Source organism: Narcine bancroftii, chromosome 6 (genome assembly GCF_036971445.1).
Source record: "Narcine bancroftii isolate sNarBan1 chromosome 6, sNarBan1.hap1, whole genome shotgun sequence".
Classification (NCBI taxonomy): Eukaryota; Metazoa; Chordata; class Chondrichthyes; order Torpediniformes; family Narcinidae; genus Narcine; species Narcine bancroftii.
In genome coordinates, this window is record NC_091474.1 from 194,284,889 (window position 1) to 194,309,368 (window position 24,480).

At 41.1% G+C, this 24,480-nt stretch overlaps 1 protein-coding gene across 7 annotated transcripts in view; it reads left to right on the forward strand.

Annotated features, from left to right (window-relative positions):
- The window catches only part of klhl32 (kelch-like family member 32), a 181,540-nt gene that overhangs the window by 138,554 nt on the left and 18,506 nt on the right, over positions 1-24,480 (forward strand). For all 7 annotated transcript variants that reach the window (XM_069888314.1, XM_069888310.1, XM_069888309.1 and 4 more), the window contains one exon: positions 7,019-7,745. In XM_069888314.1, the coding sequence (XP_069744415.1) occupies positions 7,019-7,745 (727 nt within the window). The remainder of the gene's footprint in view (positions 1-7,018; positions 7,746-24,480) is intronic.

A 24,480-nucleotide genomic window follows, 5' to 3' on the forward strand; every position in this document is an offset into this window, starting at 1 on the left:
TAGAGATTGCATTTTAGTTTCTTTCCTTGCTATTTATTTATTTCTGCCTTGAGGAGGAAGTTCATTTGCTCACTGTGACCTTCACAGCCTTTAAACAGATATTGCGGTGGAGCTGGCTAAGACTTCTGTTTAGCTTTCCCTGTAGACGAGATTGTCAGTCAATTCAGAATATGGCAGGAAAAACCGACAGGGTCATTTCAAGAAATTACTGTTTACGAGCATAGTTAACTCTGTCAGATGGTTTTATTTTAAAATAAAATGAAAAAGATGAAGTGTAATAAAAACAAATTTAAAATTCACACCCTACAAAGGAAGGATGACAAGTGGAAACACCTGAGAACAGTTCAGACTTGAATCATTTTAAATTTCAGGATTCTAAGTCGGGTTGGTGTTTTTTTTCAACTCAAAGCTGCTGGGAAAATCTTCAGTGTGAGCAAGGATGGGTGTGGGATATGAGAACCAGCCACCCAACCTTTCAGATAATTATGTGGTGTTGTTTTGAAGATAGTTTCAACACAACTTACAAGTCTATAATTGAAGTTCTTTTCATGAGTTACTTCCCAGACGAATGCTGTCTTCCACGATCAGCAGCCCCGCAAAAAGAAAATGATGTAGCTATCTAATTTTGAACCATATATCTCCAGTTCAATGACAAAGTGCGACTGACCCAACCAGAATCGATGCTGGCCTTGAAAGCTTATAAAATGGCTTATATAAAATATTGAACTGCAGAAAATGAAAAGGCCATCACATAATGTGTAATTCCACCTTTCACTAGAGCACTTTTAAAGTGCAGTGAGTGTTTCTCTTTCATGTTTTTTTCAGACAAGATTTCCATTCCCAATGTTTTCATCTCCTCATAACTCCTCAAAGTAATTTGTTTACGTCAATGCTGCCTGGTCATTGACTTCTCTGCTGCTAACATCACTGGAAGAACTCATGCAGAGACAGAAACAATATAGACAAGATGAGCACAATCCATACCCAAAGATATTTGGATAGCACCCATATTTAATTCGAACAAGTTGCATTTGTCTTTATTGGTTTAACCTTTAAAAACTCTAAATTCATTTAAAGATGTATTCTTCATCTTGATTTTTATTTGCCATTGTTCTATTTGATATGGAATTCCTGTTTTCATGAGAGATAGATGTTTGACACGCATTTTTTTTAAAAAACCCATCAAAAATGAAACAATATGTTCACTAAGCACACATTAAGCAGAAGAGAGGCTAAAAATAAAGACAACTCCCAAAGATAAAGCACAATATTAAAATATCTTCAATTGCTAAAATTCTAAGAGTGTGGTAGAGGATCAGGGAGGAATTGTCAAAAAAAACCCACTGTGAGCTACACTGTTGGAGATTTTCACATTTGATTAAAATCTTACATTGTGCATTACTTTGCTGCCACAGCTTTCAAAACCACAATGCCTGAAAAGCAGCCTTGGGGCATCATGGTTCAAAACTGTCTCTTTTCCAGACATTGTCCCTCAAAGCTTCAGATATATTCATTGGAGAAATAACTGCAGTAATTAATAAAATACCTAATTTACTAAAAGTGAATCAATTAAAAATTAGTTGAATTCTCAGTGGTTAGCTCTCATCACTAACCAATGCACGCCACAAATTGTAGCAATTATATCATCCCTTCACTGTTTTCATCTGCTGAGTGAACAGCTCTTGTTTTTCCTTGAACTCTCCAACTGTATTGCGCAGAGCTGAATTTGTCTGTGTCCAGCAATTAGTGCATTGAACCAATCTAGTTTCAGAGTTCTAATGGCGACTTATTGACCTGAAACATTAATTTATCTTTATTCACAGATGCTGCCTAATCAGTGGAATTTTTCCAGCAGTTTTAATTTTAGATTTCCAGCATTTGTATTTTTTTTTAATACACAATTGCAGACTCAATATGGAGGTTGAAAATGAAAGTTGATCTGGTCATGGGCTGGCCAATCTGTGGTTGATTTCTTGACACATGACTTGCCTTGAAATCCTGCTATTTTGTTGACAACAAAGCATCTTTGCTTCACAAATTCACTGATATGAAAGTTCAATTTCGTGAAGTTGGTGAATTGACTCTTAACATTCCAACCTGAGAGATGTGTACTACAAATCTACAAATTTCAGCTGTAATGCCAAAGCAAGCTTCTAGCGACATAATGACTTTAAAGAGGATGGACTTACCAGTCAGGCTCTTGTGAGCTACATCACGTGAACAGGGTCTAACAAACCTTGCACACCCTGGAAATATTAGTTTTTGTCACCAAACCTGCGGTTTCACCCTTCTTCACAGAAGTTTGATCTTTGCACTCCACCTACCATGAATTGAAATTTACAGAGCAGAGAAGATGTCCAAAATATTTGTCTTCAATCATCACCAGAAATCAGATGCAAGGTTATTGCTTGCTTGTTTCTCTTCATTTGGAGGAGAATTTAAGTGGCTGTAAGTATTCATAAAATTGGATGCTTTATGTTTTTAACTACAGGGTTTTTTGTGCAAGATCATACTTATTTTGGCCACACACTGCATGTGCCTCCTTTTCAACCCCCTCCCTGTCCCTCTGTATAAAGTTCCCGTGTTTGCACTGACCTCTTGCTGCCTGCAGGTTACATCGAGTTGAGTTCAAAACCTATGACCCTGTCCACCCTGCAAAGCAGAACACCCACTTGTAAACCATGCAACAGGCAGCCAATGCTCAAGACTTGTTCTCAACTGTCCTGATGGATTTTTGCCATCCATGGCCACAGGTTCTCTTCATCATTACGATAGTGGAAAAGATTTAACTAATGAACAAAAATGGCAAAATTTATTTTTAGAAAATAAATAGACATCGAAACAGCATTACCTGACAAAGATGAATAAGAAGTGGCCACATAAATTGAAATCCAGAAAAAGAAACCTCTTCACGTTACTTTTTTTTAATATCAATGTTTATTACCCTTTCCATTAATGGGACTGTTCGAGAAAACTTCTAAAGGTTTCATCACATCCATTCATCACAGCTGAGCCATGCCCCTGGACACAATGCTGAGTCCAATGAGAGTCACTCGTCAGATGCACTTGTTTGCAAGTCGAGCTCATCAGCAATAGGCACATGGTAGTAGTTCTCTTTCAAGGTTTTGGCCAAAGGAAAGAAGATTTTGGCCCATTATATTTGAAGTATAACAACACGACAAGTTGTCAAGTCAAGTTTATTGTCATCGGATTTAACAAGTACAACCCAAGGAAACAACATTCTCTGGTGCTTGATGCAAAACCTCAGTGAGTGGTGGCAGGTGCATATTCTGCTGGTAGTGTACTGCTCACCATCTAATGCCTCAATGTAGGATGGTGTGGGATGAGAAGGTCTCAGATACAGAAGTCCCCAAAGCATTGGTAGTTTTCCCAAATTAGTGGAGATCTGGAGGGTTCTCATGTGTGAGAAGAACCTCAATGTATACAGTAAATTGGCACAATGAGTTAATGACAAAGTACATTGAGCTGATGCTCTCAGATCAATGCCATATGAGCAAAGTTATGCGCTCTTATTAATCAGGGAGTTAATTCAGTGAGAAATTGAGCTGCTGAGGTCTTGGGATGAGTTTAAACTCTGCTGATCTAGTTGATGTCATGCAAGCAGCATCAAGAAGTTAATGCCCACTCATCTTTGCATTAGGGAAAAAGGAGGGGAAAACACATCCTGAAATAGACACAAATAGACATGATGACCTGAATGGCCTCTTTGTGCGCTGGGAGTTTCTATTATTCTTTGAGATATCAACTGCAATTGTGCCTGTGAAACTGTATGCCAGAAAGAAGTGTAATGTCTTTAGAAAAATAGGGAAGAAATTAATGAGAAAATAAAGTGAAATCTAAACATTTGTCAGTGTAATGAGAGGCCATTATGATGTTGCCTTTCGCCATTTGAATGAATTTTTCACCCCTCCCATCACTCGACATGATGCCAATTACATTGTACCATGTTGATCTAAAACGTCCACAAGCTCAGTGCTGTTAGTGGTGTCCCTATCGAAGGGTAATAAATCACTTCTGTCCATTGCACTAATATCTTGGATAGACATATTAAACAATGCAGCATTGATTTATTTTGGCAACTTTCTGTTGATAAAGAGTGATGTTAAAAGCAATTATACTCTAATTAAATAGAATAGAAACATAGTTAAGGTACATTGGCATTTAATCATATGATCTATTTATATCAGATCAAATTATCCATTCTGAGAATTACGTTCTAAGAAATGCATCTTATTTTCATCCAGAGTTGTCATGAAACTCTGCTGAGATCACAGCACAAATTTGATACATTATATTGTTCCAATATAACATTAATTTCTTTCAATAGTTGGTAGCAGTCGCATACTTCAGCTGATGTTACTTTTATAAAATTCTGTCTGTAGATTTTATTTGTGATATAATTTTGAACTGGAAAAAAGCCTGTGCAAATTACCCAAAGCATGAGAACTTAAGGGATAGAATTAATAATCAATTGTGGATTAAAAATGGAAATACAGCATGGATTTGTTGATTGCCAATTATAGTGAAGTAAGGAGTGTATCAAGAAAGTCTGCAACTCCCTTCTCCACCTATTACCTCTTGCCTTTGCGACTACGCCTCTCCCCTTACCCTTTTATTCGGATTCGGATGCCTGACAACATTTTTCCATACCTTGATGAAGGGCTCAAGCCCAAAACATTAGTTATATATTTTTTATCTTTGCTATATGAGAGACTGCTGAGTTTCTCCAGCATTGTTTTTACTGTGGAGCCTGGTGATTCTCGCACTGATACTCCTGTAACCCTTTCCTGGGAAATGTTGCATGCGGGATGATAGGGTCCTCAGTGAGTTTGCGAGTGACAGTGGAATCTGAATTTGTTATCTTTAAAACCGAAAAGTTATTTTTATTATCTAGATTCTTAAAACAAAAATACCGGCTATGCCGTTACATAGGACGACCTGGAATTTCCACCTGAAGTGTTGGTTTTGAGCGGTACGCTTTGCATAAGACGACCCAGATCTGGCACTTACCGCTGACCAGCGGATGCTGTTAAAAGGAAATCACAAGATTTTAATAATAAATTGCCATGTAAAATATTTTAATTTTATTTGAATATTTTAAACTAAACCACTGTCGGCTTCTGTAACAGGCTGTCTAAAGCCTGTATGGAGCCGCCAGCATCGGACTGGGTGGGTGGACCCCGTGGAGGAGCGCTGAGACTTCGCTGATAACTAACAGGGTGATTGTGAAGGATAAACTGTAGGAGCAGCTCGGTCTGGATAGGGTTGAGTGACCAACCATTACATCAGATGGAAACTCCACAGTGCAGTCATGAACAGTGATATAGAATTGAAGATTGAACAACTAACAGGAATAAAAGGATCATGATCCTTCCCATTCTTTGAAAATAGTAGAATCATGTCATATGATCAACAAAGTCAAGGCTACAATCTTCAGAAATCACTTTCAACCTTTATGTGATTTTTTTTGGGTGCCTTTCTGAATCTCTTCATCATTGTAGAAATGAATGCAGCCAATTCAATGCGCTTCACAATATATCAAAAAATGGTTTCTGTACACAACAAAGACCCTATTTAACATGATTATGTAAGTAAATGACTACTGACCTGTTATTGAAGCATATCAGCTCCTGTTTGAGCAGCGACATGGATCTGTTCCAATTGTCTACCACAGCTCACTGGCTCTACACAAAGTCGTGGAATACCTGGACAGAAAGACGCAGTTTTATCGACTGCAGTTCAACATTCAACTCCATCATCCTCTCATATTGATCAGCAAACTCCAAGACCTGGGCCTCAATTTCCACTGTGCAATTGGATCCTGGATTTCCTCCACACCACATTCAGTAAGAACATCTCCACGATCTCCATCGGTACTGAAGCACCACAGGGCTATGTTCTTAACCTGTCCACTCTATTCACTTTATACATAATGACTGTGCGACTTGATACAACAATAACACCATCTACAAATTTGATGATGATACTACGGTGGTGGTTTGTATAAAAGGGGGAAATGAGTCAGCCTACAGGAGGCTGAATGGAGCACTAACTCACAACCTTTCACTCGGTATTACCCAAACCAAGGAGCTGATTGTGGATTACAGGAGAGAAATACCAGAGGTGTACAATCAGGGGATCGTAGGGATGGAAAATTGGATCGAAAGTTGGGGGATCAGGGGTGGAAAGGGTGAGCAAATTTAAATTACTTGGAGTCACCATTTCAGAGGATCATTTCTGGACTCAACCACGAATATCATGGCGAAGAAAGCATGCCAGTGCCTCTGCTGTCTCCAGAGTTTGTGACATTGAAAATCTCGTCACACTTCCACATATGTGGAGTTGAAAGTGTGCCGACTGATTACATCATCAATACCTCTGAGCAGAAAGCTCTGCAAAAGGTAGTGGACACAGCCCAGTACATCACAGGCAAAACTCTCCCCACCATTGAGAAAATATCAGAGACAAGCAGCAATTAACAAGGATCCATCTCACCCAGGACATTCTCTGTTCTCACTGCTGCCTTCAGGAAAGGGATGCATGTGCCACAAGATTTGAAACACCAGGTTCAGGAATAATCACTGCCCCTCCACCATCAGACTCCAAAGCAACAAACTCAATCAGAGACTTAATTGAAAGGGCCCTTACTTTGCACATTATTTATGATTGAATATTTATTTTCTGTACTACTCATTCTTGCACCCAATTCATTTCTGTTTAATGAGTACCTTGGAAATTTTGTTGCATCTCTAATGAATTTGCCATTGCTACTGAATGCAATTACCTTCTGATGTTAGTAAAATGATGGATAAATTTTTGATATGACTAATTTTTTTGATGCTTTTCGGTTCCCCAGTTTCCAGCAAAGATCGAATGGAGTAGAATTTCAAGATCAATCTTAAACAATTTTTTTTTTTATAACTAGAAATGCTGTGTTCAAGATTTGTTATCTGTTGCACTAAAAGACTAATGGGTCTATTTTGTTCCACTTTAACAGCTAGCAGTGAGGTGGTTGGAACATGGCTGCCGGTATCAGTACATGGATGAACTCTTACAATACATACGCTTCGGTCTAATTGATGTTGATACCCTTCATGCGGTGGCCCTGTCTCACCCTCTAGTTCAGGCTAGTGAAACAGCCACAGCTTTCATTAACGAGTCACTGGAGTACCACCAGAGTGTCTATGCACAGCCTATATGGCAAACTATTCGGACACGACCTCGTTTCCAGTCAGAAACACTCTATATTGTCGGTGGTAAGAAACGTGAGATTTGCAAAGTGAGAGACTTGCGGTATTTTAACCCAGTGAACCAGGAGAATGTGCACATAGCAGGAGTTTCAAACTGGAGTGAGTTGTCCCCAATGCCCATCGGAAGAAGTCATCACTGTGTGGCCGTCATGGGAGACTTTCTCTTTGTGGCAGGTGGGGAGGTGGAACATGCCACAGGACGCACTTGGGCAGTGAGGACGGCATGCCGTTACGATCCTCGTGGTAACACCTGGACAGAAATAGCTCCCATGAAAAATTGCCGTGAGCATTTTGTACTTGGCGCACTGGATGAATATTTGTATGCAGTGGGTGGAAGAAATGAACTGCGACAGGTTTTGCCCACAGTGGAGAGGTATTGTACAAAGAAGAACAAGTGGTCTTTCGTACAGTCCTTTGATAGATCACTGTCCTGCCATGCAGGATGTATGGCTGATGGACTTCTTTGGATATCAGGTAAGGGAACCACAATTCACGTTTTAACTTCCTCCAGTAACCTATGTTCCACACATTAATTAGCTGTAATTTATTTACATAATATGAAGTTCTCTGAAATGTGAGGCATTGGGTAAGATTCTTGTGTAGTTCACTGAATAAATGCATGATTTGTTGATATGTTCCTGTATTGCAATGTTTCTGTTGACTCCTCCTCTTCCAGTTATGTATGACAATTCAGTAAGTTACAAAAGTACTTTTACTTTACTAGTTCAGTTCAAACATTGACCACATAATGCTTTTAATCCTGCTCAATTATTAAATGTGCGATGTTGGATTGCAGTAAAGATAAATGCAGTTTATTGAACTGCAGTTTGGAAAACAAAGTCCTTTAAATGAAGATCCATAATAGGCTGGAAATTGTAACACAGGTTGATGGGTGGGGGTGGGGAAGCAAAATAGAGCATTTGCTATGCTTGGCTTCATAGCCCAAGGTATTCAGTGCAAGAGCTGTGACTTCATTTCTCAGGTGTACAAAACATTGGTTAGACTGTAATTGCAGAATTGCATACAGTTCTGGTCGCCACATTTCAGGAAGGATATGGTAGCATTGAGAGAGTGCAGAGGAGACTCACCAGGATGTTGCCTGAGTAGAGAGATGTAGTAATCAAGTGAAATTGGGTTTAATTCCACTGGAAAGTGGGAGGATGAGATTTAAAATTGTTTTACGAAATGGCCTTGTGCTTGCCATTGGGCAATCAAAGATTTGCCACCGGCAGAAATTGTCTGGCTCTGCTTAGTCAAATGACCTCAGGGTTTACAAAATTATGAGGGGCATAGATAGGGATGGATGGCCAGAATTTCCCCCCCCCCCCCCAAGACAGGGGAGTTTATGAGAGGTCACAGAGTTAAGGTGAAGGGGAGAAATTTAAAAGATATCTGAGGCTTGTTTTTTTTTCCACAGAAGATAGTAGCTATCTGAAATAAGCAGTCAGAGGAGATGATAGAGGCAGATAGAATTACAATGTTTAAATGGCTTTGGACACGTACTTGGAAAGGGAAGGTATGGAGGAATGCACTTGGATCGGCACTACAATCAGCCGGGACAAGGTGGACTGATGGGGCCTGTTTCTCTGTTGCACTTTTCTCTGCCACACGTTTCTTTGATTCTACTCCTCTTACAGTATTTAACAGAAAGAAGTATCCTGCCAATATATTTCCAGGAAGAAACTGACAGGGGTATTCAGATTTTGGTTAAGTATCTTCTCTCAATCATTTCTACATGCTAAATATATGTGATTGAAGGGAAAGTTGGAAAAGTAAGCAGAGGGTCCAGTTTGCAATGTCCACGTAGACGGAAAAAGGAACACAGTAGTGTTGAAAGGCTTGCGAAGCCATAATCCAAAAATGCCCTGGAATGTGTACCTTGCATGTTTTGACAAGGCTACAAACATATTAGAGGTTTATAGTCTGGCTGAAGAAGTGGTGGGACAAGCGCAGATTTTGAATCATGGAGCATTTATACAATTTTTCAAGAAAGAAGCTGATCCACTGCCACAGGCTCAACTTAAACTGGATGGCCCTGTGTCTTGGATATTGAAATATCTAGAGCAGTAGAGCTTCAGATAGAGCTCTGTTCATCTCTCTGCAATTGGATCCTTGACTTCCTCATCAGTAGTCAATCTGTTTGGATTGACAGCACCACCACAACCACATCAACACAGCAGCACTCCAAAGCTTTATCCCCTGCTCTATTCTCTGTATAGACATGACTGCATAGCCAAGTTCAGCTTCAAGGCAATCAATACATTTTCTGATGACACTGCTAAATGATGGGAAATGAGCCAGAATACAGAATGGAGATCGAAAATTTGGTTAGAACAGCAATCTTGTTCACAATGTGAACAAGATTTTAGAAGTGGGAGGCCTGGGTACCACCCACCTCTCAGCATTGCAGAAATGGAGGTGGAGACTGGAGAGGGTTAGTAACTTCAAATTCCTTGGAGTTCACATTATCAGAAGACCTCTCCTGGAGCTAGCATGTTTAAACATCCAGAAAGAAGGCACACAGAAGAACCAACACCTTAATTTTCTAAGACGTCTGAGGAGATTGAGCATATCACAAAGCATTATGTCAAACTTCTACAGTTGTATGTGGAAAATATACTGACGAGTTGTATCACAGCCTGATTTGTTAATTTCAATGCTCAGGAATGGAGTGAGCTGCAGAAAGTAGCAAACATAGCCAGGTCCAACACGGTCTGCTACCTCTCGTCTGTTGAAGAGATCTATGTGAAGCATTGCCTCAAGAAGGCAGCCAGCAACTCAATTATTATCCACTAATGAAAAAATGACAGGACGATTTAGAGCATTGGAAAGATTTACCATTAACACTAATAGGAAGGATAAACTGTATTAAAATGAACATTTTTCCAAGGATATTATACTTATTTCAGGCATTGCCAATACAACTGACAGAGAAATTCTTCAAGGAGTTAAAGAAAATAATAAGGAAATTTTTATGGAAAGGGGGGAAACCGAGGATAGCACTAGATAAATTAACAGAATGGTATAAACAAGGAGGCTTACAACTGCCAAACTTTAAAAATTATTATAAAGCCGCACAATTAAGATACCTATCAGATTTTTATCAAACAAGGGAAAAGCCAGATTGGACGAGATTAGAATTAGATAAAATAGGGGAAAAGATACCTGAACACATATTATATAAATGGGATGAAAAATTGGTACAACATAGAAGTTCTCCAGTATTACATCATCTCCTCAATATTTGGAAGAAGATTCATGTAGAAAGAAATAAAACAAATTATCAATTACCAAAACTAATATTGACGCAAAACAAGTTACTCCCTTTTACAATAGATAACCTTTCCTTTAGAGAATGGGAAAAAAAGGGATTAAAAGAATAGAAAATTGTTTTTCAGGAAATAGATTCTTATCCTTTGAACAAATGAAAGATAAGTACAATATAACTCAAGATACAGCGCTGGCATATTACCAATTGAGATCCTACTTGAAGGATAAATTAGGAAGCAGTTTGAGTTTGCCAGAGGCAAGTAACCTTGAATATGTGATTACAGATACAATGATAATCAAAAGATTTATAACAAATATTAAACTGCAAGAAAAGGAGAATGAGGAAACAAATGGTAAAACTAAACAAAAATGGGAACAAGATTTAAATATAAAGATAAAAAAGGAAACATGGGAGAAATTATGTTCTGGAACGATGAGAAATACAATAAATATGAGGCTACGTATGATACAATATAACTGGATACACAGACTATACATACACCTCAAAAGTTAAATAAATGGGACCCAACAGTATCTGATAGATGTTGTCGATGTAAAAAAGAAATGGGAACAACAATTCATGCAATCTGGACATGTGAGAAAGTAGAAAAATTTTGGGAAGATCTCAATCAGATATTAAATAAAATAACAGAAAACAATATACCAAAGAATCAAGAGATCTTTCTCCTAAGTAACATAAAAAACAAAGAATTTGGAATTGATTTGGAGGATGCACAAAAAAGATTTGTTAAGATAGCTCTAGCCGTAGCAAAAAAATGTATTATGTCAACCTGGAAATTGGAAGATAATTTGAAAATACAACAATGGTATATAGAAATGAATAAATGTATTCCATTAGAAAAAATAACATATAGTTTAAGAAATAATATTGAAATATTCGAACAAATATGGGAGCCTTACATTAAATACAATAGCGAAAACCTACCGGGGACAATCATTACCTAAGTTGATGGAAGGAGAAGGAAAGAAAAGAATGGACTCAGTAGAATTTCTGGTGTATTTTTGTTGAATGACAACATTGTCTGACTGGTTTAATGTAACCTAGATTGTATACCTAAAATGGATGGGGGTGGGGGGGTGGTGGGTGGCTTGGGAGGAGGGAGTGGGGGGGAGAAAAAGTCACTGTATATGAGTGAAAAAGAAAAAGTGTGTATCATGGCTAATGTGATTTATGGTGTGAGAAATAAAAAATTTAAAAAAAAAGAAAGTTATACATACCTCACACTCTCTAATATGGTTCTCCACCATCGCCGGCAGGAAGGGGTGCCACCAATGTATCAAGTACCTTATCATCTGCTTCTTTCCAGTGTGTTAGCCCATGCGCCTCCTCGAGGAGGGGTTTCATGAGTCCAGATGGTAAAACTGGCCTCCCGTCTATCGATCTCCATAGTCCTTGATCCTCAGTTGTCCCCCTTTCCTCCCATACCATCCTTTCCTGAGGTGATGCCTTTGCTTGTTCCTGTATTATTACTTCTACCCTACACGGTGGTAATAAGTCATATGCTGTTCTGTCTGCCTGTATCATAATAAACTGAGGGCCGTATCCTGCTGCCCTTTTAGCGGCCATGTCCGCTTCCTGACAGTCATTTGGGCAGAAACCCATCCAAAGTCGCAATATTGTTGTGGCTGATTATCGTTCTTTCCTTTCAAAATGTGGTGTGGTTGACTGAAATAGATTTAATCAAATATGCGACCGAGAGCTGAAATACAAAAGTCTGCAGACCCTGTGATTGTAGTAAAAACACAAAACTGCTGGAGGAACTCAGCAGATCTCGCTACGTCCAAAGGACATAAAGATATATAACCACAAACAGCAGGAGTCCTAGAACAGATCCCATACCCCTTCCTGAAACATTGGTCATATATCTTTACCTCCTATGGACGCTGTGAGACCTGCTGAGTTCCTCCAGCCTTTGTGTTTTTACCCTTTCTAATGCTGTGGTTGTTGAGTGATCAAGGGTGTGAACTAAGTATTCTGAGATATTTAGAAGAGACAAGAGACAGAAAAGATCTTAGTTTGAAAAATCAAGATATGGTAACTGTTTTTGTGGAGTTTAGAAACTATAAGATCAAAAAAATAAAGTGTTTTCTAGATTGATGACTAGTGCTATTCTGCAGAGATCTGTTCTAGGACTCCTGCTGTTTGTGATTTTTATAAATGACTTGGCGAAGAAGTGGAAGGGTGGGTCAGTGACTTTGCTAATGACACAAAGGTTGGAGATGTTGTGGATAGTGTAGAGGGGGGAGGCTAACAGAAACTGAGGAGTCAATGTCAATGCCATCTGGTTGGAGGGTGCACAGCCAGAATATGAAGTGTTGTTTCTCCGATCTGCAGATGGTCTTGGTCTGGCAGTGCACGAGACCGTGGACAGATATGTTGGCATGGGAAAGGGGCAGGGAATTGAAATGGGTGGTCACTGAGAGATCCCCGCCGTTGTGCCAGACAGACCGAAGGTCAAAGCAGTCTCCATGTCTGGGTCCCGTCTCTCTGATGGAGAGGAAACAACAATGGGAGCACCAGATGTAGTAGATGACACCAGCAGACTTTTGTGTTTCAATGTGTAAATGTTGAATACTTTTAAAAAGGCAGAAGTATTTCTATTTAGAGAAACCTGAATGTCCTGTTCACAAACCACAGTAAGTTGCCATACAGATACAGCAAGCTATGAGGAAGGGGTTCGGTAGTCTTTGTTAAAATCATTTTATTGGAATTATACGATGCCTCAGTGAGATTTATCCAGGGTATGGAATGCAATATAGAGAAGAATTATATTTGTCATTAAGTGCCAAAATGGTGCATGAGCTGGAATTTTTGCATGAGGAGAAACTTGGTTGATGGGAAAATATTTTCAAGAATTTAGAATTATAAATTAAGTAAAGCATATAAATTTTAAGTGGATTGACAAGGGAGATGCTGAAAGGATGTCTTCCTCGGCTGAAAAATCCACAATTTGGGACCTGTTTCAGAGTAGTTGTTCAGATATCTAGATCTAAAATGAGAAGATTCTGCCCTCAAAGAATTTTGATTAAAAAAAAATCTCCTCTGAGTTAGTTCTGGCAGCATTATGATTATTCAAGACAAGAAGCAATAGGTTTTTGTATACTGAATCATGGAGAATGTGTGAAAGTGGAGTTGAGATAGCAAAATGCCATGATCTTTTAAAGGATATAGAAGGTTTGAAGGGTTGTATGGCTTATTTTTGCTAGTATGTTTATAATTGCAATAAGCAAATTTGATAATTTTAACCTAACTGAGAAAAGATTTGGAGTGAGGGTAAGTTTAAATCATGGAAAAAGAGCAGACTTATTCGAAAGCCAATACTTACTGGCTTCTGCCTTTCATTTTAGTTTTTAGACTGGGAGTACCTAACTCATTGAATCAGGATTATTATTAATTCTATCCTATTAATCCTATTATGGTGGATATTGATATAGTTTTTGCTGTTTAACTGTGCATCCACATGTTTCCTCGCCTTTTGGAAATTGACAGAGTATGATATGAAAACACAGTGGTAATGGAGGAGAATGGAATTAATAACAGGGAAGTAACAAGGAAGTAATTAATAACAAGGAACACTGACACCAAATGACTGCTTGCTTGTATGCTTCTTTGAAAAGCATTGTTGACAGTGATACTATTTATAGAAGTTACTTTACACACTTAGGATGATAGGTTCATTATTTTGGAAATTACTTTTAGAGCTTTGAAAGTTTATATCTCTGATATATACACCATTTCCTTCGGTTGCACCCCTGAGTGCCAATTCATCAAACTGAATGTTTGAATGTGCTCTTTAAATACTGAAATTGAAATATCATCCTGCAGATTGTCAGTAGATTCATTCATGCTAATTGGTGAGAAAACTCAAAAATCCAATGCCATTCTAATGGTTTAAAAAGCTTCCAACAGATATACGTGCATTCCTGAATGTTCCCAAAGAAACACATGGAAAATACAGCCTAGAAAGTGTTAAATTTCACTCATACATTCCTAAATGATGCTTCTTTGATGCAAGTCAAATCAGAATCTTCCAAAACTTAAGCAAGAGACGTGTTACCAATTCCACGTGGACACCAAGCCTGGAAGGAAAAGCAAAGGAAACACCAATCTTGGCCAATGTCAAACACATCAAACTAACTGAAGAGAATAACTGATTCTGTCAATTGAATTCTTTGGTAAAAAGCAACACAACTTGCTTATCATTTAAGTCGTTGAATGGAACAGAATGAAACAATATGAAAATTAAACCAACGGAAGTGAGAAAAGAATCAAAAATTGATTTGCTCATCACTAATTAGACTTTCAAGGCTGCTAATAACTGGTTTTTGCCGTAATTTTAAACTTTTCTTTGGGGACAGAAATCCATCAGTTATGCCAGAAACATCGCTGTTAAATTTTGATTGTCAGTCACAATTAGCTACAAATACTGCAATTATTGCATCGATGATTAAAACCATGGCAGCTGGTAGCACTTGAAAACAAACTGCAAATAACAAATTGCATGCTATAAAATCAGAATGAATAGAAAAAGAGGTTAGTCAAATTAATAATTACAAAAAATCCTTGAGATGAAGAAGACTTCTTTGCATCTGCAATTTTATTTCGGGTTGCATTTCAAAAAAAACTACATTGGATCTTCTCCATGAAGATATAAATCAAGGAAATGCTTATTTTCACCCCAGCCTTCCTGATTCTGTTTCTTAATAGTTTCAGTGACCCCTCTCTGCAAACTGCTGAAAAACTGCATTTTCTGCAAAAAGAAAAATTTATGCCTGCTGCAGGTGCATTTTAATGGGGTTTGAACATTTAAGTTCATTTAAACTGGTGGATTTTATGTTACATTGCTTGTGGATGAATGTAGATGTAAAGTTTAAATATGTTCATATTCATATACATCATATACATTCTACCCACGACTGTCAGAAAAAAAATTCTTAACAAACTATATCTTTGAACACAATACATAGCATTCCTTCTTTTAACTCTGGTCTCCAAAGTGACTATCCTATTCAGTATCCACAAACTGTCATGTGCAATGGACCATGGACTGGCCTTTTGGACTGCGGACTGTCACTTTAAAGGATGGATTTCTACTGAGTACTGTGTAACATTGATTGTGACACAGGTCAATGCTGGTTTGCCAAAACTGAGGTGGGCAGATTGCGACCAACATCATCCACACGAAGCAGAGTGAAGGTTAAATGCGGGCTTTAATAGAGTGATATATACAGCTCTGTCTTGCCTCTGTGCAAGCCCAGGTCAGGAGGAGGGGCATGAGCTCCGATCGGCTTTATACACAGGGTCGTCAGGTGGCGGCCCCTGGTAACCTGGTGGTGTAATGGCATATCACCACATTCACCCCTCCCCTTAAAAGGAATTTGGCCACCTTCCCCCCCCCCCCCCTGCAAGTTCATGTCCAGGATCTGACAGGCTTTCCTTAGTCTCTTTGACCTTTGGGGTACTGGGGCAGGGGAGGTTGGGGGTATTAGGGGAAGGGTGATGTTGGGTGGTTGAGGGTGCAGGGCTGCTCGTTGGCTGCAGAGTAGGGGTATCTGGACAGGTACTGGCTGTTGGGGGTGTATCGGTCTGCAGTTCATTTTGGGGTGATATGATGGTTGGTTGTCATGGTGTCCATTGTCCGTCTTGCTGGTCTGTCAGAGGTCCGTGGGGTCTGTGATCCTTCCTCGTCGTACACGATACTGGCCGGCGCGATGTCCCTGATGGCTGCCGATTCTTCCCGTCCATCCCTGAATGCGACGACCGTGTAGTGGGGGTTCTGCTCTACTGGCTCCACCAGCAGGTCCGTTTTGTGATGCCTGCAATGCTTCTGGCGAAGTACCGGAAATGGTGTCATCAGAATCTAGGCAGCACTGTGCCCGTCACGGCTTTCCTTGAAAATGAAAACAAGCAGTCACGTGGAGTCATGTTTGTGGCGGTACACAACAGTGAGCGTATCAAATGTAAAGCCTCCGGTAACACGTCCTGCCATCTTCCCATGGGTAAGTCTTTTGCCTTTAAGGTCAACCATACTGTTTTCCAAATAGTGACATTTTCCCTTTCCACTTACCCATTACCCCTGGGGTTGTAGCTTGTAGTGCGGCTTGTGGTGATACCTCTGTCCCATAGGTACTACTGGACTTCTGCACTCATGAATGCAGCTCCCCTGTTGGTGTGTATATAGCTGGGGTTCCCACACGTTGAAAATAGATTGCAGGCACTTTATTACTGTGGCTGCCGACACATTGGGGCATGAAATTGCGAAATGGAAGCGGGAATATTCATTTATGGCGTTAAGGAAGTAGACGTTCCTGTCGTAGGAGGGAAGCGGGCCTTTAAAGTAGAGGCTGAGGCATTCAAAGGGTCTGGTGACTTTTATCAATGTAGCCCTGTCTGGCCAGTAAAACTGTGGTTTGCATTCTGTGCAGATGGGACAACCCTTGTTTACTGTCCTTACCTCCTCCACTGAGAACAGGAGATTGTGTGTCCTTATGAAACAAAACAAACTAGCGACCCCCGGGAGGTCCAGCTCATTGTGCAAGCTCTGCAGCTGGGACGTGTGATTGAGGGCCGTGCAGATGCCCCTGATCAGCACATCTGGGGGCTCATTGAGCTTCCCAGGCTGGTATAGAATATCGTAATTATACATGGACAGTTCTATCCTCCAGCACAAAATTTTGTCATTTTTAATTTTCCCCCTGTTCTGGTTGTCGAACATTAATGCCTCGGATCGTTGGTCCGTGAACAGAGTGAAACGCTTACAAGCCAGGTAACGTCTCCAATGTCTCACCACTTCTACAATGGCCTGTGCCGCCTTCTCCACTGCCGAGTGTCTCACCTCTGACCCCTGTAGGGTCCGCGAGGAAAAGGCTACCGGTCGCCCCTCCTGATTCAGTGTGCCTGCTAGTGCTACATCTGAGGCATCTGTCTCCACTTGGAAGGGGATCGTCTCATCTATGGCCCGCAGGGTTGCTTTTGCCATCAGATTCCTAATCTCTGTAAAGGCTTTGACATCCGCTGGGCCAAGGGGAAATGTCAAGGCCCTGTCGGCATAGTTGGGAACCCACTGTGCATAGTACGCAAAAAGTCCCAAACATCTCTTTAACGTTTTATGTGTGTGAGGGACTGGGAAGTCTAGGAGTTGGCACATGTGGGCAGAGTCCAGGCTGTTTTCCCCGATTTATACTACTTATCCCAGGATTGTCAGTTTCTTAGTGCTAAAGACGCATTTGTCCTTATTGTATGTTAGGTTACATTCCTTAGCTGCCAGGAAGAAGTGCTTGAGGTTCCTATCATGGCGGCTAGAGAGTGGCCGCAAATGGTAACATTGTCGAGGTAAGGAAACACCGCCTGGAGTTGATACTCATCCATTATGCGGTCCATCTCCTGCTGGAAGAGTGACACCCCATTAGTGATGTTGAAGGGGAGATGGAGAAACTGGTACAGTCTGTCATCTGCCTCAAACGCTGTGAATATGCGGTCACTCTGATGGGCAACTGGTGATACGCTGCCTTGAGGTCTATAGTGGAGAACATTTTATACTGTACAATGCTGTTCACCATGTCCGATATGCCTGGTAGTGGGTAGGCATCCAGCTCCGTAAACTTGCTGATAGTCTGACTGTAGTTGACCACCATCCGCTGCTTCTCCCCAAACCTTACTACAACTACTTGGGCTCTCCAGGGGCTGGAGCTCTTCTCTCTAATGCCCTTTTGTAGGAATCTGCGAACCTCCGCTCTAATGAACTCTCTATCTTGTGGGCTGTACCTCCTGCTCTTGGTGGCTATTGGCGTGCAGTCTGGGGTGAGATGAGTGAACAGCGGGGAAGGTTCTACATTCAGGGTTGTCAGATTACGGTGCTGTTTGTTCTTTAAGAAGCAGTGGGGGAAGGGGCCCATTGTGTACCATTGTGATGCTCTCCAGCACAGAGACGGGAGTGGGGGGGGGGGGGACTAACAATTTAAATTCCTCATACTCTGTGCCTTGTACTTCCATTGTGACCTTGCAGAAGGTTGTCACTTCAACTGTGTGGTTGTTGGACGCGAACAAAATCTGGTGGTCACTAGAGTATGTGTTTAGAGCAAGGTGCTCTACTAGCCCCTGGTCTATGAAACTTTCAGTACTCCCAGTGTCCATCAGGCAATTTAACTTTGACCCATTAATTTTAATGCTAACAGTTGCATTTGATAAATCATGTGGACTCGCCTGGTTCAGACGTAGAGAGGCCAGCATGGCATGGCATGAACTCCGTTCTGGCATTCAGCATCCTGATCATAGTAGAACTCTGGGTCGTATTCCTCTATCTAGCATCCTTTGCCCAAAATGGCCGGCTGCACATGACACTCTGTTTCTGTCTACCTGAGGAGGAAGAAGAAGAGCGTTCCCACCTCTCATTTGCATGAGAATAGGCTTTGGCGGGAGCCTTAGGGCTTCTGCAGACTTTTGCATAATGCCCATCAGTTTGAACAGCTCGCTTCTGTAGCTGGGCAGCGAGCTCTGGGGTGCTTGTGCTGCCTGCAAAAGGAACACTTGGAGCATTCCAGTGGAGATACTGCTGCTATATGTTGCCCTTGAGCACTAGTGTTCCTCTCCCTGTGCAGGGCTAATGAGTCCAGCAAAGTATACTCCTCCAGTTCCTTTCTAGCATCTCCTAGAGCCTCTGTGATAATTTCACCTCCTTCAGCCTGACTGTCCCCTTTTCTAGCACCATCTGTCTGATCTCGGTAGATCTGATCCCCGCTACAATGCTGTCTCTTATGAGCTCGTTCGCATACTCTTGTGCAGATACAGTTTTAAAAGTACATTCCCCAGCTAAGTCCTTCAGGGTGAGGATGAAATCCCTAACAGACTCCCCAGCTTGCTTCAACCTGGTCATGAGCCTGTGTCTGGAGTGGAGCTCGCTGTGCCCTTTATTATAATGTCTCTGCAAGGTGCTCATAGCCTCTTGATAGGACTTGCATCCTGTATAAGGGAATACAGGCGATCCCCCAGCTGCGCTAGCAGTAGCATAAGCATTTCTTCCTCCGACGCCCCATCAACCCCCACGTAGTTTAGGAAACACCTCTGCCATTTGTTGAAGTGAGTGCTTGCCCCAGGGGTCCTGGGGTCCAGTTCCAGTCTGTCTGGTCTCAGCACCTGGCTGAACTTGAGTCTCTGATTCTGTGGCAGTGGGGGCGCATACCTAGCCTGATCCCTACCCCACGCAGCCACTTGATCCTGGGGAAGCATGGGCGCCCACCAGGGTTAGCTGGGGTTGTCTCTGGGGGAGCGAGTGGTAGATTGAGATCGGGAGGGATACTTGCCGTACGCCTTCTGCCCGTGCTTGTCGCAACCCTTGTCTATTGAGCAGGAGCCCAGTGGACTGCGTGGCTGGACCCGGTCCTGGTCCCGGAGAGTTACTTAACAGGCAGGGCTCTGGGCTGTTCTTTACCTGCTCCCAGGTTCTTCTGTCCCTCTCGCAGTCCTCGGTCACTGGGCGAGTCCCTCTCTCCGCCGCGGCTTCAGTCCCGCGGCCCCCCGCCTGGTCCGTACTCGGCTGCACGTGCGTGGGGGCATCTCCATTTCCGGATCCTTAGATCTAGTTTCGGTGGAGTCGGGAGAGTGGGTGAGGACAGGAGTAGCTTCCATCCCAGATATAAATTACTCTATTAAATTGCGATCGACAACAACCACACGAAGCAGAGTGAAGGTTAAATGCAGGCTTTAATAGAGTGATATATACAGCATGATACGGCATGAGCTCCGATTGGCTTTATATATAGGGTCGTCTGGTGGTGGCCCCTGGTGACCTAGTAGTGTAATGGCATATCACCACACAAGTAAGAATAAGAGAGGAATGTGGGTGGATTACGAATGCCAGACTTCAAGAAATACTATTGGGCCGCACAGTCGAGATACATCACCACTCTCTTTGAAGGGGGAGGTGTACCAGCCTGGGCACAAATTGATCTGCACAGGATAGGTGAGAAGGTAGCAGAAGACTTTATTTATAAATGGAACACTAAATTGTTATTAGGAAAAAGACAGACCTATACTAAAACAAATTATCTTCATTTGGAATAAAATTAACCAATGTCTAGGAATCAAAGAGGTGCTGTCCCCCAAAACACTCCTGACTCCAAATAGATTAATAACATTGACGGTAGGTAACAAGATCCTGGACACCTGGCGTCATAATGGCATCAGGTGCGTAGAGGACTGTTACGAGCAGGGACAGCTAATGTTTGAACAACTCAGGCATAAGTACGATTAATCGAATAAGATATTCCACTGCTATCTTCAGATAAGATCTTTTCTGTAGGATAAATTAGGCCCATCTATGGCCCTACCAACATGCAGTGACATAGAGGTCGTGATTCGAAGGGGGAACACATGGAAGTTAATCTCGGCAATGTATTTCTTGCTCCAAGCGGAAAGACCTAAACAAGGCCTTCACAAATCAAGGCAGAGGTGGGAGACGGTCCTAGGAATAACAATTTATGAATGGTGCTGGTCTGAGCAGATAAGAATAAGAGAGGAATTGCTAGAGCTTCTGAGGAGGGGAGAATTCCGATTCCTGAAGCAGGGGGAGAGAGAGTTCGGTGGAGTAGCCAGAAAAAAGGATGGAGCAGCAGTTGCTTGGTTCGATGGTTGGATTCATAGTTAAGGATGTTATATTTTGCTTTCACTTGTTGTATATGGACTCCCTTCATAGAGACATGAGGTGCTCTATTTTTAGTGAAAGCAGGCTCTGGATTTCTGTGATTCTGTGAGAATGTGTAGTGTTTTCTTCATCCTCCTAGAAATTTCTCGGTGTGATGAAACTTAACTTGATAATCATAATGAGTTTATTGTACACATTGTATGATGTACATGTGCACCAAAATTCCTTCTTGCTGCAGTTGAACAGGTAAAGAAAAATTCTAAAAATAAATTAATTGAATTAAGGGAGAAAGTAAATACAAAACATCACGGCAATCCTAGTTAAAAAAAAAATGTTTTGCAATAGTGCAAACATTCCTTTTGTGATGAGCAGTTTATGATTAGTGTACCTAATGGAGGTTCAGGATTTTGGTAGCTGATGGAAATAAACTGTTCTTGAACCCAGGGGGGCTGGCTTTCAGAGTTCTGTACCTGATGCCTGAAGGTAGCAGTGAGAAGAGGTTGTGACCAGGGTGTGAAGGTCCTTTATGATATTTGCTTCTGGAAGCAGTGCTTCATGTAAATGTTTGCAATGGATGGGAGGTCAGACCCTGTGATAGATGTGGCTATATTTGCTATCATCTGCAGCCTTCTTTATTCCTGGGCAGTCAAATTTCCAATTCAGGTTGTGATGCAACAAGCCAGTATACTTTCCAGATTGCACATGTAGAAGCTTAATATGGTATCCAACGACATGCCAAATCCCCTGAAACAACTTCTGAAACAGAGGCATTGATGTGCCTTCTTCACAGTTGCGACAAAGTGCTGGCTCCAAGGGAGGTCTTCTGAAGTATGGATTCCCAGTAACTTGAAGGTTCTCCACCTCCTTTCCATCAATGCGAACAGGTGCATGGTCCCTCAACCTCTCCTTCCTAAAATCAAAGTCAACTCCAGGTCTTGGTGACATTGAGAGAAGATTGTTGTACTGGCACCACCCAACCAGAGTCTCAATCTCCATCATGTATTCTGACTCATCACTTCAAGTGAATTGGCCTCGGAAGGCTTGTTTTGAGAGTCTGGTATTGGGCATGTAGATGATATGGCCTGACCAGTGGAACTGGTTGAGCATAGTCAGAGCTTCGATATTGACCTGGGAGAGGATGTTGATGTTGGTTTTCCTCGACTATCATGGGAATTTCAGGATTTTTTCAGTGACTTTGGAGACCGCAAATGAAAAGGGCTTTCGGAGCATTATATTAGTTCAGTAGTTGGCGTTCTGGCACAGCCCTAAACCAACCATTCTTGAATGTCTCAGATGATACTGTCCAGATACCTGGTTGGTGTTACATAGCCAGCTGGTTTGGGCTGTCTAGATGCTGCATCGAGAGCTGGACACACATGGGCTCTTCCTGATCACCTGCAGCCTCAGTGGAGCTTCAGCAGTTTTTAGGGCCCAGAGGTAGGAAGCCCCATAGTGCTAATGACCACATAATAACTTTCATTGCTTTCACCTTGGGACTGATTTTTTTTTAAACCAACTCCTGACATTTGAGAACAGCAGTTGGCCAATTTCAGCCCTGGTGAATCAATAGATATATATATATATATATATATATATATATATATATAGCCCCTTTTGCACTGTTAATTCCGTGAGAGTTAATTGGCTAATTTAGCGGAGCCGTTCCCGATAATCATGCATTGTGAAACATCCCAACCTGGAAGGACGAGTTAAATTCCTGTTAAATTCAACCTGATTGATTAATTCCAATCTTTCTTTATTAGACTTTTGCTTAATAGTGGCTGTATGAGAAATAATTTGTCCCCTCAAATAAGCTTTCATAGTATCTCAAACAATCAAATTAGACATCGATGGGGAGGAATCAGTGTTAAAGAAAAACTGTATTTGTTGCTACATAAAGTCTAAAACTTTGTCTGCAAGTAAAGTGGTATTAAATCTCTTGTCTTTTGGAAAAAGGGATGTCAGAAAAATTTAATGTTAAAATGACAGGAGCATGATCAGATATAACTATTGCTTGATAATCACATGCTTTAGTCCAAGAAATCAATTCTCAATTAGAAAATCAATTCTAGAGTAAGAACAATGTACATTCAAAAAATAGGAGTATTGTCTATTATTAGGATTTAAAAAACGTCATACATCTGAAATAGTAAAATTTGACTTAAAAAAAAATGCATTAAAGATGCCGATTTAGAAATATTACTAAATCTAGGAGATGAACGATCTAAAAACCACATCTAAACAACTAGCTCCCTTCACACTGCCAGCCTTCCTAGGAAGTGGGTAAACATGGGGCTTGCAGCACTCGGGAGCCTTTCCCATTTCATCATGATTGACCTGGTTAATTGGCAACCCGGCATTTTAAGGGGGGGTCCCACCTCCAGCAGTGACAATGTGAGAGCAGGTTGTGCTTTCAAATGGCCAGAAGGCGATTAATGAGTTAATTTGGCCAGGATCTGACACTTGTCCCCACCAAATGTCAAAGCCTGGTTGAATTTAACTCGCCCTGCCAGGTTGGGACATATTACATTGTATGATTACCGGTAACAGACCCGCTAAATTCGCCAGTTAACCCACATGGGATCAGCGGTGTGAAAGTGGTTAATGTGCCGTAGAGGAGACCTTGCTATTTTGCACAGAGCTTTGCTGATTCAGATCCCTATCTCAGGCATAATCTGTACATTACATTACATTGTCAATCATTAACAGCTGCTTCAAATTTGCAAAGAAAATTTTTTCAAGAGCATGCAAGACAAAACAGTAAAATATAAACAAGCGCTGCAAGCTGTTAAAATGAAATTAATACAGAAGTTTCTGAAAATGTAAAGGAACTGGGAAGAGCAAAGTTAGGTTCACACTGTCAAGAGTGAAACCAAAAGCTGTAGAATCATCTTTAGCAACATCAGGCGATTTAATCATGGCTGCAGCATTACTGAAATCTTAGCATGTTGATTAGACCCCTGGGAAGCAAATAGAATGAAGTGTTAATCTGTCTGATACATTCAATAGGTGAACCTGAGAATCTATGGAGGGCTTTGATTGCAAGGAATGATGTGCCAGCATGAGGTAGCAAAATGTAACTGAAAAATCAGCTTGATGAATTTTGAGAACTTTAACAGGCAAATGCACCCCCACTTTTAAGTAAATTAAACAATAAGAACACTCTAAATTAATATCTGTTTTTGTACAATCAAATTTGTATGCAAGTCATCAGAATCCCTTACTGATAGATAGGCATGACTAGAAGTGCACGTTGATGGAATATCGTTATAAAACTC